The sequence below is a fragment of the Heteronotia binoei genome, chromosome 18 (assembly GCF_032191835.1).
Source record: "Heteronotia binoei isolate CCM8104 ecotype False Entrance Well chromosome 18, APGP_CSIRO_Hbin_v1, whole genome shotgun sequence".
NCBI lineage: Eukaryota > Metazoa > Chordata > Lepidosauria > Squamata > Gekkonidae > Heteronotia > Heteronotia binoei.
In genome coordinates this window covers 40503723-40521581 of record NC_083240.1, presented here as the reverse complement: position 1 = coordinate 40521581, position 17859 = coordinate 40503723, and the positions used below count along the sequence as shown (strand labels likewise).

The window sequence follows — 17859 nt, the reverse complement described above, 5'->3', positions numbered from 1 at the left end:
AGGCCAGGTCAGCTGGCATAAAGAAGAGTCAGTAATGCCCAGGAAATATTTTGAAGGTGACTGACAGGTCTACGGCTGAAGCTCCACAGGGCCTGGCTGTGCCTGCTGCCCAGCTGGGAGGCCATGGAGTGATTCAAGGCTTGAAGGGCCTGGTTCCCCTCTCTAAAATCAAGTCCAGCACCATCTTAGAGACCGACAAAAATTCTAAGGCTTTGACTCTCAAAAACTCATACCTTAACTTCCTATACAACAGGGGTGGCCAACGGTAGCTCTCCAGACGTTTTTGCCTACAACTCCCATCAGCCCCAGCCAGCATGGCCAATGGCTGGGGCTGATGGGAGTTGTAGGCAAAAAAAATCTGGAGAGCTAGCATTGGCCACCCCTGCTATACAAGCTATCTAACAGTTCTTCATTATGCTAGGGCATTTGCTCTAGCTCCTCTTAATGCTAACTCTTCTGAAGTATTTGCGTGGGAGGCTTTGTAATATTCCATACACAGATCACCTTTGCCTTTGCGGCCAAAATAAAAATCGATACTTTATCTCAAAAAATTCTGGAGTGCTCTTTCTTTTTTAAACTGTTTTTTAGGAATCGTTGGACTTTACCTGTTTTATTGTGTTGGTCATGTCATAACTTTCAAAAGGGATGTTATTCCCTATTGGATGCTAGACCAAATACAACCTTATTGGTTGCTGAATTCTTGCCTACCATATTTTCCTTCAATATCTAACTTTGTTCTCCTTCTAGTACTTTGTACTCCTTTTCTTATATGTGGAACTCACTGCCACAGAAGGTGGCGGCGGCTACAAGCATAGCCAGCTTTAAGAGGGGATTGGATAAAAATATGGAGCAGAGGTCCATCCGGGGCTATTAGCCACAGTGTGTGTGTGTGTGTGTATGTATGTATGTGTGTGTGTCTATATATATGTGTGTGTGTGTGTGTGTGTGTGTATATATATATACACATATATATACACACACACACATATATTGGCCACTGTGTAACACAGCATGTTGGACTGGATGGACCACTGGCCTGATCCAACATGGCTTCTCTTATGTTCTTATGGACCTCCTAATGGCACCTGGGTTTTTTGGCCACTGTGTGACAGAGTGCTGGACTGGATGGACCACTGGCCTGATCCAACATGGCTTCTCTTATGTTCTTATGGACCTCCTGATGGCACCTGGGTTTTTTGGCCACTGTGTGACACAGAGGTTGGACTGGATGGGCCACTGGCCTGATCCAACATGGTTTCTCTTATGTTCTTATGTAGTCACTGCTCAAGACCTATTGATCAGAGGTCTGGGGAAGGGAAGGGAAAGGCCCTTCAAAACTCTAAGGTGTTACTGGACTGGAACCTAGCTGTTCTACAACAGACCAGCATGGCCAACCACGATGCCAGTGAGCACAATGCCACTGTAAGAGCTAACTACTGTAAGATCGACACCCTTTTTGGTGGTAGCAGATACCCTTTGCAACAGGTTATTAGATGACCTGGAGGGAAGAGGGCCTTTTCGGAAAAGTTAGAAAGTTTTGCTTTGTTTGGTTTCTATGAGCTACTGGATGTAATAACAATGTTAAAAACTGAACTTTGACCAAGCTTCATATTGCAGGGCTTTGACCGCTGTGGTCTCTCGCAGTTCTTTGTTTTTATCTTAGAGGAGGGGTGCTCTGAATGTTCTGCGTCTAGCGTATTTTGTTATGGGCGAGTTTGATACCGATATTGTATTTTACCATTTTGCTAAGCCGGCTTTTGTACAAAGCAGAATGCAAGCTATAAATAAAATCCTGATCTGCCAGATCATAGCACGGGACCCAACGCCGTTCACTCTCAACTGGTTCTGCTGTTCAAAATAGGCAGAATGCCCCCACCTGATTCCATCGATGGTCAGAGATGTCGCTGCGATATTTGTGGACACCACACATTTTCTGATGCCTGGGGGAGAAGGGAGAAATATTCTTCTCTGCTGATCTGAAAAAAGAGAAAATCCAGGAAGGGAGAGGAGGTGTTAGAGGAACAGCCAAGTTAAAGCTGGCTGCAATTGAACATTGCACAAAAACATGACTACCCATGAGATATTATTCGGTCTGTCAAGAGAACATAAGAGAAGCCATGCTGGATCAGGCCAATGGCCTATCCAGTCCAACACTCTGTGTCACACAGTAGCCAAAAAATCAGGTGCCATCAGAAGGTCTATAAGTGGGGCCAGGACACAAGAAGCCCCTCCCACTGTGGCCCGCCTGCCAAGCATCGAGAATACAGAGCATCACTGCCCCAGACATCGTGTTCCATCTATATCTTCTGGCTAATAGCCATTGCTGGACCTCTACTCCTTCAGTGTTCCCCTCCATCATTGACTTTCGCCAACAGATAAAGACTTGTTTCATCAGGTGTTCCCTCACTGTCCACCCTTATTACTTATTTAACTATTGTTTATAATTGATTGTATATTATGTATTTTAAAGTCCATTCTACTGTTTTCATATTATGTATTTTGAAGTCTGTTCTACTGTTATGACCATTTAACGCCTCAGTGACGCTAAGCTGGGCAGAACGGAGGTATAAGAATGTTTTGAAATAAATACACAAAGTAAAAATACATAAGTAATGCCACGCAGAGGCACAAAGTGGAACTTTTTTGAAGTAACACACAAAAAAGGGACAAACCTGCCCTGCCCTGGATTGCCCAGACAAGCCCCATCTCGTCAGATCTCGTAAGTTAAGCAGGGTCAACTCTGGCAAAAACTTGGATGGGAGACCTCCTTGGAATACCAGAGTCTGGGACTTCTCGGTTTAGAAAGAGATGACTAAGGGGAGGGCGTAACAGAGGTTATAAAATTATGACTGGGATGGAGAGAGTTGACAAAGAGAAATTTCCCCCCCTCTGCCGAAACTTGAGAGCATCCAATTAAGCTGATGGGCAGTAGGTTCAAGATGGACAAAAGGAAGTACTTTCCCCTTGGGAAAACAGTGGCTCCCTGGGATAATTCCAGATTCAGTGGGTGGGTGGGTGGGAGGGCTTAAGCCTCCTCTTTGGCTGGACCATGATCTTTCAGCTGCACCATAAAAACCACTGACTGTAGCTCCACCCTCACCATTCTTGTGGCAGGAAAAGACAGTAGGTGGGAGGGATCTGCTGATGAGCGCAGAAATGGACAGGCAATGCGGGGCAGTAGTTGCAGTGCTAGACTAGGATCTGGGAGGCGCAGGTTCAAATGCCTACTCTGCCACAGAAACTTGTTGGGTGGCCTTGGGCTGGGGTTGCCAAGTCCCTTGAAGACAACAATGGGGGGATGGAGCAACCCAGAAGCGTCCTTGCATGACATTCTGGGAGCCAGAAGCATCCTCACACGGCATCACAGGAAGTGACATCGAAAAACGTGCCTGTGTCACCCAGAAGTAACATAGGCATATTAATGATGTCAAGGGCAATGCTCTGGTTTTGGGGCAAAACTCTATGGTAAAACCAGCCTCAAACCATAAAATTTTGCCCAAAACTCAGGGCAACACCTCCTGACATCACCAACGTGCCTACATCGCTTCTGGGTGACATGGGCACATTGCATTTATTTTCAGTGACATTTCTGTTGGAGACAGTTTCCTCCCACTAGCCAGCTGGCTGGCAGTGGGCAAGAGCTCGCAAAAGTGGGGCCAGTCATACACATTCAGTCAAGCCTACCTCACAGGGTTGTTGTGAGGATACCACAGAGGCAAAGAGAAAGATATCGGTCGCTTTGGGTCTTCAGCAGAGAGAAAGGCAGGACATAAAGTAAGTAAATAAGTGCACAACGCTATTGTTAAGACACAGGCATACCTGTTGGCATCGAACCATATAATGGCAGGAGGAGGAGGCCTTCGACTGATCTGTCTTTCACGTCGAAACGGTAGTCAATGGTTTCAGCCTTCTGGAACAAGAGCTCACAAGCTCTCTCAATTTCAGACTGACCTGAAATGAAACCACAAGAGCTGACTCCAAGATCACACTGGCTAGAGCTGGGTAGGGATAGGCATGGATTTCGGCTGGTTTGTGGTTCACAAACTGAAGTACGTGGCAGGACAAACTTTCCATGAGCTTTCAAGCAGTTCATGGAGGTTCCTACTGGTTGGCGAATGTATACATTTCCAGACTGTCTCCATCCAAACAAAATGTTTACCAAGCTTAAAAGCTTAAAAGCAACTGGGGAGGGGGGAGAATCTCCAGCCTTGGAAACAGTGTTGTCAGTTTTAAGAGGGTTCCCACCCCTCAATTTTCCTTTGTGTTCACTTACAATTTTCTTGCACAGAGCTTGCAAAATCCCACCATGTTACTTGGATTTGTGACTCTAAGCTTTGAGATCAGTCCTATTAAGCTTCCAATGCCAGTGGCCCCGGGTTCTGCTGGCCACTCTGTGATTGCTCTTGTACCGCTGGGCTTGCAAAAATGCCCCCCTTGCTCTTTTCTACTGCTGCAGATAGACTAACACAGCCACCCACCTTGACCTTTTACTGATCATTAATCTTTGTGTTTCAATCTTCAGCATTTTTACCATTTTTACCTGGTATTACATTTTGACACACATGGTCCAGCCCAACAAAGTCATATTTACATCAGATCCGGCACTCATAACAAACGAGTTTGACACCCCTGGTCTGTATCTTTAAAAAGCAGGCACAATGTCATGCCAGCTCTCCAGCACTGCACAGCAAAAGAGCAGCTCTGCTCGCTCATTCCTCCCTCACCGAGCAGCTTCACTGCATTTTCCAGAGTGCAAAGTGGAGAAAAGACAAAGGATTTGTTTAGGCACAGAATAAGAAGCCAGCAGGTCTCCCAGAAGCAATTCCTTTTACTGCCTTTGCTGGTAAAAGCAGTTTTCCCACACAGGACTGCATCAATGTTGGGATAAAAGGAGGAAATTCTTACCAGTCAGAAAAACCAAGATGTCCCCAGCCGAGCCGTTCAAATGGATGTCCAAGGTCACTTTTACTGTCTGGAAGAAAAGGATCAGTAGGATGAGGACTTTGGCTTTGATCCTCTTTTGCGCAAACTGATAAAAACACATTCGCTTCTCCCTCCAACAATCACAGTTGTCTTCTGCTGCAAATGCAAATGAAGAGTTAAGGGTATCCTTACATCTCCTCAGTGGCAAAGAAGAAGAATATGATATTGGATTTATATCCCGCCCTCCACTCCGAATCTCAGAGTCTCAGAGCGGCTCACAATCTCCTTTACCTTCCTCCCCCACAACAGACACCCTGTGAGGTGCGTGGGGTTGAGAGAGCTCTCCCAGAAGCTGCTCTTTCAAGGACAACTCCTGCCAGAGCTTTGGCTGACCCAAGGCCATTCCAGCAGGCGCAAGTGGAGGAGTGGGGAATCAAACCCAGTTCTCCCAGATAAGAGTCTACGCACTTAACCACTACACCAAACTGGCTCTCAATAACAACAACAATAAAATTTAAAAAAAAAAAACCTCTGTCACATAAGCAGAGCTCCCAGCATCCCTCGGGCCCAGGATGTCACAGAAGATCTCCATCACCGGGTAGTTCCTTCCCGGGATGTCCACCATCGAGCAGCCGCCGAAGAACTCAGAAAACTTGCCAGTGTCCAGGGTGGCCGACATGACCACCACCTTGAGAGGTTTTTTCCTGTCGAGGGGCGTCTTCTCGTGGAACAGTTGCTTCAGCAAGCCAAAGAGGATGTCCTAATTAGGAAAAAGGGGGGAGGAGCCAAGAAGCAGGAGAATGCCTTGTAAGATGCCAGAGATGCACAGAAGGCTTCAACAAGGTCATCCCAGGTGCAGCGGGAATAGCTGCCCACAAGCCTCTCACCCACATACCCACATCAAGCCTGTGTGATCCAGGCCGCAGGGCGACATTAACAGAGACCCTCCGGTGGGGGAGGAAGGTCACATGTAAACACTCCTGTGTTGGGGAGAAGGTTGTTTCTTTTAATATCAGGGAGTACTCAAGCATGCAATCCCTCCCCCTCCACTCCCAAAAGGCTGAGCTACATGCAGGTCCGCCAATCATGCATTTCAATCATCAGACAACCCTTTCATCCCTGAACTGTTTTGTTTCCAAGAACTTAAACCCATTCACAGGAACACATGAACCATCTTGCTGCATCTGACCAGGGGATTCCCCTAGCCTAACGCTCTCCTCCCAAGAACAGCCAATCAGATGCTTCTGTGAAAACAGGGGACAATAGCTGTCCCCTGCTTGTTTCGAGAATCAGAGGTGTACTGCCTCTGGACCTGGAAGTTCTACCTATCATGGTCAACAGATCAGTACAGGCTTGGGGGTGGGGAAATCACAGAGGGCCTCAGAAAAAAAAATATAACCTTTTAGCCATGAACAACGTGGTCTGGGGGGGGGGGGGGAAGATTGTGTCCTCACCAGACACCAGTAGCTCTCCCCCTCTCCCCCCACTTCATTCCAAGTAAATCACGGCCCTTTGGTTTGAAACATGAGAAACAAAACATTTTGTCCGGTCTTAGACTAACAACATTTGTGGCAGCTTTCTTAAGTCACTGCTTCAGATACAGCTAGACAACGCATCCCCCTGGACTGAATCAAGACCTCGGACGCGTCGCATTACCGGTGCTGATTTCTCCACACATTCTACCCCCTCTGCAGATCCCACCTAATCAAATCATGCCTCTGTTATCATTCACCTGCTATTGCATTTTGCCTGCTAATGTCATTTGGCATCTGAAATCAGTCCGCTTTCCAATATCTACGACGGACAGACTCACGTTCTAGCTGTCTTTGAAAAAGTGAGTAGTGACTCACAAAGCCTCCTGCCCTGCCACAGATTTTGATAGTTTTTAAGGTGCTCCTGGACTTTGGCTCTTTTCCTCTGTAAAGCTGCCCATCGACTTCATTGGATGCCCCCAATCCTAGTTGCTGGAGAGAGGGTAAATGAAATCTCTCCATCGCTTTCCCAAAACCTGCATAAGGATGCTTCACAACAGCTAGCCTGCCTGCCTGCCAGCCCCTCCCTCCCCTCTCTAGATTAAACATTTGTGGCCTGAAATGAAAGAACAAGTAGTGTACAGTTTCCCTGCCAATCTCTCAGAGGCCATCCCAGCTGGCCTCAAATGAAGAAGAAGAAGAAGAAGAAGAAGAAGAAGAAGAAGAAGAAGAAGAAGAAGAAGAAGAAGAAGAAGAAGAAGAAGAAGAAGAAGAAGAAGAAGAAGAAGAAGAAGAAGAAGAAGAAGAAGAAGAAGAAGAAGAAGAAGAAGAAGAAGAAGAAGAAGAAGAAGAAGAAGAAGAAGAAGAAGAAGAAGATGATGATGATATTGGATTTATATCCCGCCCTCCACTCTGAAGAGTCTCAGAACGGCTCACAATCTTCTTTACCTTCCTCCCCCACAACAGACACCCTGTGAGGTGGGTGGGGCTGGAGAGGGCTCTCACAGCAGCTGCCCTTTCAAGGACAACCTCTGCCAGAGCTATGGCTGACCCAAGGCCCTGCTAGCAGGTGCAAGTGGAGGAGTGGGGAATCAAACCCGGTTCTCCCGGATAAGAGTCCGCACACTTAACCACTACACCAAACTGGCTCTAAAATGAGCTCTAAAATGAGCCAGCAGGGGGCTCCTATTTCAACTCCACCCACCGTGTTCAGGCTCCGCTCGTGAGCTTCATCAAGGATAATGACGCTGTATTTGGAAAGATGCGGGTCTGCCAGGATCTGCCTCAGCAGGCAACCATCAGTCATATACTTGATCGAGGTGTCCTGCATGATTTAATCAGGCATTTGATTAGAGCCAAAAGCAGAGACACAGACAAAGATTTCCCAAACCATCTGCAGCTGGATCATTCATTTGAGAGTTGTTTTTTTCCAGGTTCAAAAACTAGCAACACATTTGTTCTTGAAAACGTACCTTTTGCCCTGAACCCCTGACGTGGATAGCTCAGGCAAGGCCAGTCTTGTCAGATCTTACATACTAAACAGGGTCAATTCTGGCAAGCACTTGGATGGGGAACCCCCAAGGAATACCAGAGCTGTGAGGCAGGGGCAGGCTTCATTCAGCCACCTCTCAGAATGTTGTCCAAGTCACCAGAGGTTGCCATGACTTCCGAGTGCACAGAAACACAAATACAAAAATACAAGGAGGGGGAAAGGAAGGAAGGAAGGAAGGAAGGAAGGAAGGAAGGAAGGAAGGAAGGAAGGAAGGAAGGAAGGAAGGAAGGAAGGAAGGAAGGAAGGAAGGAAGGAAGGAAGGAAGGAAGGAAGGAAGGAAGGAAGGAAAGAAAGAAAGAAAGAAAGAAAGAAAGAAAGAAAGAAAGAAAGAAAGAAAGAAAGAAAGAAAGAAAGAAAGAAAGAAAGAAAGAAAGAAAGAAAGAAAGAAAGAAAGAAAGAAAGAAAGAAAGAATTCATTTCATCCGGCTTAGATCCCACAAAGGCAGGTATCGTCTTCACCAATGCAGGACAGCCCTGCTAGCACGGCCTCCTTGCTTCCCAGTTGTACAAACCAAGGAGTCAGTTCTGTTTCCTACAATGCCTTATTGCTGCTTCCCTCTGCCCCTGGCAGAGAACTGCTCAGGGCTGGCCCATGTCAGGGTTTTTCTGGTGGCTCCCCCAGCATTGCCCTGACCCGGATGGCCCCGGATAGCCTGACCGCTTGAAACTAAGAAGGATCAGCCCTGGCTAGTGCTTCAATGGGAGACCACCAAGGAATAACAGGCTCACTGATCATATAGCTTATTACAGTCCGTGACCAGAATACAAAAGATAATGGGGAAAAGCACAGATACTAAAAAAAGATGGACTCTTTCAGCTGCCAATCACAAACCCTGGAACTCTTCAGGGGAGGAATGCCACTCCTACAGGCCGCCCAGTGAAAACTAGGGACCTATCTTTATTCTGGGAGGCCTCTGACCTAATCTAAGAGAGGCCTGCCAGCTGAATTGTACTGAGGTTTATAGTTTTTAATCCTTTTTGCTTAATGCGTTTTAACTGTTGCAATCTTAAAACCGAACGGCTGCAAAGCGGAACGTGGACGTGATTTATTTTGGCCCACAAGAACCAAAAAGGGACTTTATGAATACACTAAAACAAATACGTTTGCTGATTTACGAAGCTGCTTGAAACCGAGTCAGCCAATCGATCCACGTAACGCAGTAGTGGCTGCTCTGACAGGCGGCTGCTCTCCAGGGTTTCAGAAGAAGAAGAAGATATTGGATTTATATCCCGCCCTCCACTCCGAAGAGTCTCAGAGCGGCTCACAATCTCCTTTCCCTTCCTCCCCCACAACAGACACCCTGTGAGGTGGGTGGGGCTGGAGAGGGCTCTCACAGCAGCTGCCCTTTCAAGGACAACCTCTGCCAGAGCTATGGCTGACCCAAGGCCATTCCAGCAGCTGCAAGTGGAGGAGTGGGGAATCAAACCCGGTTCTCCCAGATAAGAGTCCGCACACTTAACCACTACACCAAACTGGCTTTCAGGCAGAGAAGGGTCTTCCCCAGCATCGGTTACCCAAGATGCCTGGGACTGAGCATGGTGCCACATGAAGTGTTTCATCAGCCCCCGAGCCACAGCCTCTCCCCCAGATCCTCGATGCTGCCTAAACTCAAAACTGCAGAGCAAAATCCAGCAGATCAGTCCTGACACGTACCTCCGAAACGCACTCATCAAAGCGAATCTGATACCCCACGATGCTTCCCAGGGGGCAGTTCATCTCCTCTGCTACCCGCTGTGCCACTGACATGGCAGCCACTCTCCGTGGCTGCGTCACACCAATCATGCCATGCTTGGCAAACCCTGCAAAGGGTAATGGAATGGGTCTGTCGAGGTCCACAAGGACAGAGAGAAAAGGAATTGACTGCAGTCTTTAAAAAGGCAACAGTCGCACATTTTGGGGGGATATTTTTCCACATCAAAAATAACATTTAGTAGTGCATTACTTAATGGACAATAACATTCTTCCTACTAATCCTTCATAGGCGAAAATGATCTTTTTCTGATTACTTATTCCAACCTGTTAACGCAGAACCTGGTCAGTGAAATGTGATATTTGATTTCATAAAGTTTCCTCTTCCTTCCATCTACCTTCCTTTCCTCCTTTCTTTTTCTTTTCTTTTCTTTTTTTTGCTTTGGTTAATTTCTACGTACACATTTATATGGCTGCATAAATATACATTTATGTACTCAGCGTATCCCTCCTTGTATATAAGTAATTCTTTTATGGTCATTGTTACTGGTATTTGGATTTGTATATGTTTTAGTATTCAAGTTTAAATAAACTTATTTCATTTTTTAAAAATAACATATAGCAGCTTTCTAGATATAATTCAGTGTCCCAGTGAACAGATTTCAAAAGCATCATTCCCTGGGACTTTTGAATAGCATTTCAAGACCTGCTGGGATTCCTCGGTAATCTGCCGGGCGTTCCTCAGTGAGAAGGACATATATATGACATATGGACATATGAAGCTGCCTTCTACTGAATCAGACCTTTGGTCCATCAAAGTCAGTATTGTCTTCTCAGACTGGCAGCAGCTCTCCAGGGTCTCAAGCTGAGGTTTTTCACACCTATTTGCCTGGATCCTTTTTTGGAGATGCCAGGGATTGAACCTGGGACCTTCTGCTTCCCAAGCAGATGCTCCACCACTGAGCCACCATCCCTCCCCTGCTCTCCAGGGTCTCAAGCTGAGGTTTTTCACATCTATTTGTCTGGACCCTTTTAGTTGGAGATGCCAGGGATTGAACCTTCTGCTTCCCAAGCAGATGCTCTACCACTGAGCCACCGTCCCTCCCCAAGATCAAGAATGACCAGCAACCTCTCCCAATAATTATTATTTGGTTATCTTTCGCATGCCTTTCTCACTGATGCTCCATGCAGATTACATAGTGTTAAGTCGAGGACAATCAACCCGATGGGACATCCAATGAACAAGAAGAACTGGACTACAGAAATCTGAAAACAAACCGAAATCTCAAACTGGGCTGAAACAAAGCATGAACTTTTAAACATGATATACTAAGTTGTGTGGAAACGACACAATTACAGCAATAGGTAGCCATACAGTAGTGTAAGCCCCTGTCGTTACCTCTTTAACCAATTCAACTCTCTGACCGTTTCGTTGCAGTACAGTTCTGTTTAGCTGTCCGAGAAAGACTGCCCACCACCACCTCTCTGCAGATGCAGTTCTGTCTTCTGGGGCACACAATCAATCACAGACAAGAGCAACGAGCTCAGGAGGAACCCTTCTCAAAGTGGGGAGTACGCTCTATAGGAGGGACAGTGGCTCAGTGGTAGAGCATCTGCTTGGTAAGCAGAAAGTCCCAGGTTCAATCCCCGGCATCTCCAACTCAAAAGGGTCCAGGCAAATAGGCGTGAAAAACCTCAGCTTGTGACCCTGGAGAGCCGCTGCCAGTCTGAGTAGACAATACTGACTTGGATGGACCCAGGGTCTGATTCAGTAGAAGGCAGCTTCATATGTTCATATATAGCACATTGCTTTCATGGCCAACATTCTCCCTTGTCAGACAAATCAACATGGAAGAGGTTTGCCAAATGTAGAATGTCTGAAAGGCACGGCTTGACCAGGAGCTGGTTTTCCAAGCGTCAAAGAGAGCTATATAGATACCTTCTTGGAATAAATATTTGGGGAGCTGAGTGGTTTTTCCGCTCCCTGTCTCACCGGTCACCACAAGAAATGCGTTGTCGCAAACAGCTTCCACTAATCTCTTCCTGTGTCTGCGAATAGGCAAAGTCTCAAAGTCCCGACGTTCTTCCCTTTCTCCTTTGGACAATTCGGATTTTCTTTCCATTGGAACAGAAGCCAGGCTGTAAACAGACCAGGACACACACCACAACGAGCTCCATAAATCCGTGAAGGCACATTTGCAGCATAACAGAACCATTATTAAATGGCATCGTCAGTGTGAAAAACAAAACAGGACAAGGCAATGCAAAAACATCGAGTTAAAACTAAAGCAACAGCCCATGTCAAATTTGATCCATCACAGAAGCAAAAAGTAGTTGGCGATGCCAGGGATGCTTCCCGGTGGAAAGAAGTTTCAGTTTAAATGGAAGCTAAAAAGAAAGCATTATGACAGAATTCCCCAACACGGTGCTTGTAGGCACCGTGGTGCCTGTCAACATCTTTCCTAGCACTCACCAAAGGTTTTTTTTAGAAATGGGAGGGGCCAGTTGGCCACTGGAGAGCTGATTGGCTATACAGATTGAAATAACAAAAGTGCTGGTTATATTCTCTCACTCTTTCCCAGTGTCCATCTGTCTTTGTAACTGGCTCTACTTCCTGTGATAGGCATTTGGCGGTTGAGCCCACCAAAGGTGCCTGCATTATGGGATACCATTTTGTTTAATGTGACGGGATAAGATAGCCAGCTTTCACCCTCTCAAGGCTCAAGTGCCTTTAACACATGCAAAGGAAGAATCAAGTAACAAAAGAAGTTTTGCCCAGCATGGAGGTGCGATACTAAGGGCTCTTCTACACGCTCCACTTACTCCTGATTTCCTTGTTAGTCGATCCACAAGCACTGGAATCAGTTCTTCTGCATGCCTGCCCTCCTGTATTTTCACAGTTATGTAAACAGTTCATTTTCTTCCCCACATGCTTTGAATAATCAGAATTTTCAAGGGAGGCTGCTGTCATCATCGATGGAGTCACAGCACCACCACCCCTTTAATTTTTTTGCACATGCTTAAATTCAGGCATTGGATTCAGTGGGAGCTCACAGGAGCACAGCTCCTGAACCTTTCTGAGTTCCTTCTCCTCCTTCTGAGAGTTCCATCTCCTCGTCCACTGAATAGTAAGTGAAACTGCATAACAATCCGTTGGATGAGCTCCACCCCCTATTTTTCTACAAAACAACCCCTGCTTATATTGATATATTGGTATCACAACTGTATTTGTCTTAAAATATAAATATGCTGTTGTAATGATAAGTTAAGCAGGATCTTTGAATCCCCTGCTTTCATTCAACCATTGAAAAAAGTAACTCTGCAGTTTTTTCTTTAGGGAGATATAAGGAACAAGCAATATCTCTGCAAGAACTGAAGACTTATTTTTCTACTTTGTTTTGTAAAAGGATAGCTGGGAATTCAGGGAACCTGCTTAACCTATCACTACAACGGAACAACACTGTAGTGCCTTAAAAAAACACTCATCTTTGGGGAGGGGGAAGGAAGGGGAGTGGTTTGGCAATGATGGCAGTCAAACCTTCAAAAAGTGGGCTGAACAAAGAAAACCAACAAGCATTATGCACAATGAAAAAGGTGACTCCAAATCACCTTTCAGAAAAAGACAGGGGTAATAGTAGTCTCAAAAGGACCTAGATAAATTGGAGGGGGGGGGAGCAAAAACTAAAGCACAAAAAAAGCTGGCAGAAATCAGGGGACAAGCCAAATCCCTACTCAATCATTAAGTTCACTGAATGACCTCGGCCAAGTATTTCTTTCTCAACTGTTACAAAGTTGTTATGAGGATAAAATAGAGGAGAGGTGAACTATGTAAACCAACCTGAGTCCCTTGAAGGGCAGGAAAATACAACAGACACGTAATAGAAATTCCAAAGGAGCAGTGCCACAATTCCACTGTAGCAAAAACCACAGAGTCCTGCTTGGGGGCATTAAAAATAAAGGTCTTAAATGAGCAAAGGTTCCTAATTATTAAAATGGTTTTAAATGATTTTCAGAAAATCTCTCTCTCTTAATTTACTCTATAGAAAATATTTCATCTAATGTTAAAGACAACATATCCCATTTTCATTTTCCTCAATTTACATTAATATAATTTTATTTTTTTTTACACTAGCTATTATTATCTTGCTCCTCATCCAGTGAGTTTAGGATAGGCTTGCATGATTCTTCCCTCCTTCATTACACCCTCCGAAAAATCCAGGAGGGTTTACACCAAGACAGAACTTCATAGCTCAGCCAAGATTTGACATTCAGTTCTGTTGTTATCTGCTGTTGCTAAATGTTTTTGAACACTGTGTATTTTATTATACTTATCTAATAAAGTTAATTAGAAAAAGAAAATGAGAGAGGATAACAGTGACTCTCACGTGGCACTTCCAGCATACTGGACCACCCCTCACTATATTTAATAGTAAACGAAAGCAGCAAAACCAGACTCCCTGCAGACAAGATAGGAGTCTCCTAATTGGACACTCCCCAGGGAATACAGAATCATATGAAGAAAAAGAACAGCCTAAAAACCCTGGAACTCAGCATGTGCAGAAAGCATGGGATAATGAGAGTTCCCAAAGAGTGGAGGAGGACAAATCAATTCATTGATGCCTCCAAATGCACAAGAGAATCCTGAAGGTGGGGGAGTGTTTGTGGAAGTGCAGTGGGATTTCCTAACCCTCCAGTTCCCTGCAGGTCCCAGCTTGTGTTTCATCTATAAAGGCCTCCTCTACCACCGCAGCATTAATTTAAAATAAGTTTTCTCTCACATCAGCGCACAGTGAAAAATGATATTTTAGCACATCCACCGCAGCACAAGCTTTTGCGTGCAAGTGAGGGCAACCATGTGGGATGAATGAAGACTAGCAAGCACTGATGAGCTGTTAAAAGAGAAACAGACTAGGACTAGGTTATCAAAACAGTCCTTGGGGAATGGCAGTAACTGCCCAGAAGGGAGAAGACAGTCTTGGGATGGTTGGAAGGTGTGTCAGATAATGATGGCACCTCCTGCGTCACCCCATGCTTCAAAAACAGCCAGCATGCCAACACCACAGTCATATAATACAAATTTATTAAAGGTAAAGGTAGTCCCCTGTGCAAGCACCAGTTGTTTCTGACTCTGGGGTGAACGTTTTCATGGCAGACTTTTTATGGGGTGGTTTGCCATTGCCTTCCCCAGTCATCTACACTTCCCCCACAGCAAGCTGGGGACTCATTTTACTGACCTCGGAAGGATGGAAGGCTGAGTCAGCCTCGAGCCGGCTACCTGAAAACCCAGCTTCCACTGGGCATCGAACTCAGGTCATCAGCAGAGCTAGTACTGCAGCTTTAACACACTGCACCACAGGGCTCTCTCTGGGGTGACATTGCTTTCACAATGTTTTCATGGCAGACTTTTTACAGGGTGGTTTGCCATTGCCTTCCCCAGTCATCTACACTTCCCCCACAGCAAGCTGGGGACTCATTTTACTGACCTCGGAAGGATGGAAGGCTCAGTCAACCTTGAGCCGGCTACCTGAACCCAGCTTCCACCAGGATCGAACTCAGGTCGTGAGCAGAGCTTAGGACTGCAGTACTACAGCTTTAACACTCTGCGCCACGGGGCTCTACATCCAGTTAAACACACACAACAAAGTGGGGGGGGAAAGAGAAAATGTATTCCAGGGCAGTATCAAGAAGCTCCTGGTCAACAGTTTTAAGAGACTTCAAATGCCAAAAAGAGGGTGATTAAAACCACCATGCTCTAAATCAGGGGTCCCCAACTCCCAGGCCACGGACCAGTACCAGTCTGTGGCCTGTTAGTAACCGGGCCATGGGTTGTATAATTATTTCACTATATATTACAATGTAATAATAGAAATAAAGTGCAGAATTGCATCATCCTGAAACACTGCCCACCCCACCCCCTACCCCCCCCCCCCCGGTCCATGAAAAATTCTGTTCCACAAAACCAGTCCCGGGTGCCGAAAAGATTGGGGACCACTGGTCTAAATCATGTTTTCTCTTCTCCCTCCTCGTCTGCATTTGTGCCACTGAAACACGCTCCAATGAAAAGTTATTCTGCTCTTGTACACCAGCCACCAACCACCTTTAAACTGCAGATTTCAAGTCTTCTGTCTTTCCTCCCCAGCATGTAGCAGACATTAGTGACCTTGGGCCAGCCGCTCCTCTCACAACCTAACCAACCTCACAGGTCTGTTCTGAGGATAAAACAAGGAGAGAGAAGGGACGATGGAGAAAGCTTTCTAATGGAATGAAAACAACAATCTTGGACCAATGAAAGCTCCCTCCACCATCACCGCACCTCTGTGCTTGGAAGGGAAAGGGAGCAAAGCGAGGTGATGCTGCACCTGTTGAATTCCTACCTGCCACATGGCAGTTCAGAGCACCGGAAACCTACCAGGTAACAAAAAGGTGGCTGCCCTATCCCCACTTATGTCCAACAGGAGAACCACTTTCCTTTCCCCACGGGGGGGGGGGGGAGACAGAGGAGACACACACCTTTTGCAGGTACCAGCCACGTGACGCTTCCCGGCGTAGTTGATTTTCCTCTCCAACCCGGAAGCCCAGCAAGAGGCGCGCCGCTGTGACGTCACCCCTCCAGCAGACGCCGCGACAGCGCCTCTGCAGGCCCCGCCCACTCGTCCAGCCAAGCCCCTCCCACGCCCTGTTCTCATTGGTCTGCTTCTGCCTGACTTTTTGGGAAGGTGGGCTTTGACCCCTGGGGAAGTGGGAGGTGGCGGTTGACTCCCGGGATGTCTGGAAGTCACGCTCCTTGATCTGCTGCATCCTTGTAACCTTTGCAGTTTGTTGTTGTTAATAATAGCTGTTATTAACAACTATTTGTTTGTTGTTCTCGTTAATAATAGTTGTTATTATGGGTATAATAAAACAATTGAGAGGATTGTGAGGCACTCCAATGGGATCTGTTGAGGCTGGGTGAGTGGGCATCAACGTGGCAGATAAGATGTGGCCAATTGCAAAGCGATGCACATTGGGACCAAGAATCCCAGCTACAAATACAAATTGATGGGGTGTGAACTGGCAGAGACTGACCAAGAGAGAGATCTTGGGGTCGTGGTAGATAACTCACTGAAAATGTCAAGACAGTGTGCGATTGCAATAAAAAAGGCCAACGCCATGCTGGGAATTATTAGGAAGGGAATTGATAACAAATCAGCCAATATCATAATGCCCCTGTATAAATCGATGCTGCGGTCTCATTTGGAGTACTGTGTGCAGTTCTGGTTGCCGCACCTCAAAAAAGGATATTATAGCATTGGAGAAAATCCAGAAAAGGGCAACTAGAATGATTAATGGGTTGGAACACTTTCCCTATGAAGAAAGGTTGAAACGCTTGGGGCTCTTTAGCTTGCAGAAACGTCGCCTGCGGGGTGACATGATAGAGGTTTACAAGATAATGCATGGGATGGAGAAAGTAGAGAAATAAGTCCTTTTCTCCCTTTCTCACAATACAAGAACTCGTGGGCATTCAATGAAATTGCTGAGCAGGTTAAAACGGATAAAAGGAAGTACTTCTTCACCCAAAGGATGATTAACGTGGAATTCACTGCCACATGAGGTGGTGGCAGCTACAAGTATAGCCAGCTTCAAGAGGGGATTGGATAAAAATATGGAGCAGAGGTCCATCAGTGGCTATTAGCCGCAGTGTGTGTGTATGTATATAAAATTTCAAGATCACAACACTTGAAATTTTAAATTTTCTATATTTTAAAAATTGTTTTATGTCTATCGTATGTCTATAATCATGTATATGCATGAACATGTAAGCTGCCCTGAGTCTGCTTTGGCGGGGAGGGCAGGATATAAACTGAACTAAATAAAATAAAATAAATAATTATTAATATAATTAAAATCTAAATATAATTTCATTGCACATTATAATTACAATGTATAATTATATTGTATATATAATTGCTCCTAATAATGCTAATAATGCATATACATTATAATTGCTCCTAATATTTATAATGTATTGCATACAATTTCTGGGGTCTGTTGGGGAGAAAAATGTAACAGGAATACTAGCGTCATAGCATTATTAGGAGCAACTTTTTGCGCTAATAGAGGTTGAGAACTTAGACTAACGCTGGATATTATATCTACTAAACTAAGTAGGGTCACCTCTGGGGAGTACTTGGGTGGGAGACCACCAAGGAAGTCACAATTTCCACGCAGAGGTAGACAGCAGC

General features: G+C 45.6%; 1 protein-coding gene across 1 annotated transcript in view; it reads right to left on the bottom strand.

Annotated features, from left to right (window-relative positions):
* Positions 1 to 16235, bottom strand: part of DHX40 (DEAH-box helicase 40) — a 34298-nt gene extending 18063 nt beyond the window's left edge. The window contains exons 1-8 of the mRNA XM_060259333.1: positions 16148 to 16235; positions 11577 to 11776; positions 9602 to 9747; positions 7600 to 7719; positions 5453 to 5683; positions 4906 to 4972; positions 3820 to 3951; positions 1877 to 1976 (exon numbers count right to left, since the gene is read on the bottom strand). Of these exons, the coding sequence (XP_060115316.1) occupies positions 1877 to 1976; positions 3820 to 3951; positions 4906 to 4972; positions 5453 to 5683; positions 7600 to 7719; positions 9602 to 9747; positions 11577 to 11760 (980 nt within the window). The 5' untranslated portion in view covers positions 11761 to 11776; positions 16148 to 16235. The remainder of the gene's footprint in view (positions 1 to 1876; positions 1977 to 3819; positions 3952 to 4905; positions 4973 to 5452; positions 5684 to 7599; positions 7720 to 9601; positions 9748 to 11576; positions 11777 to 16147) is intronic.
* Positions 16236 to 17859: the final 1624 nt, after the last annotated feature.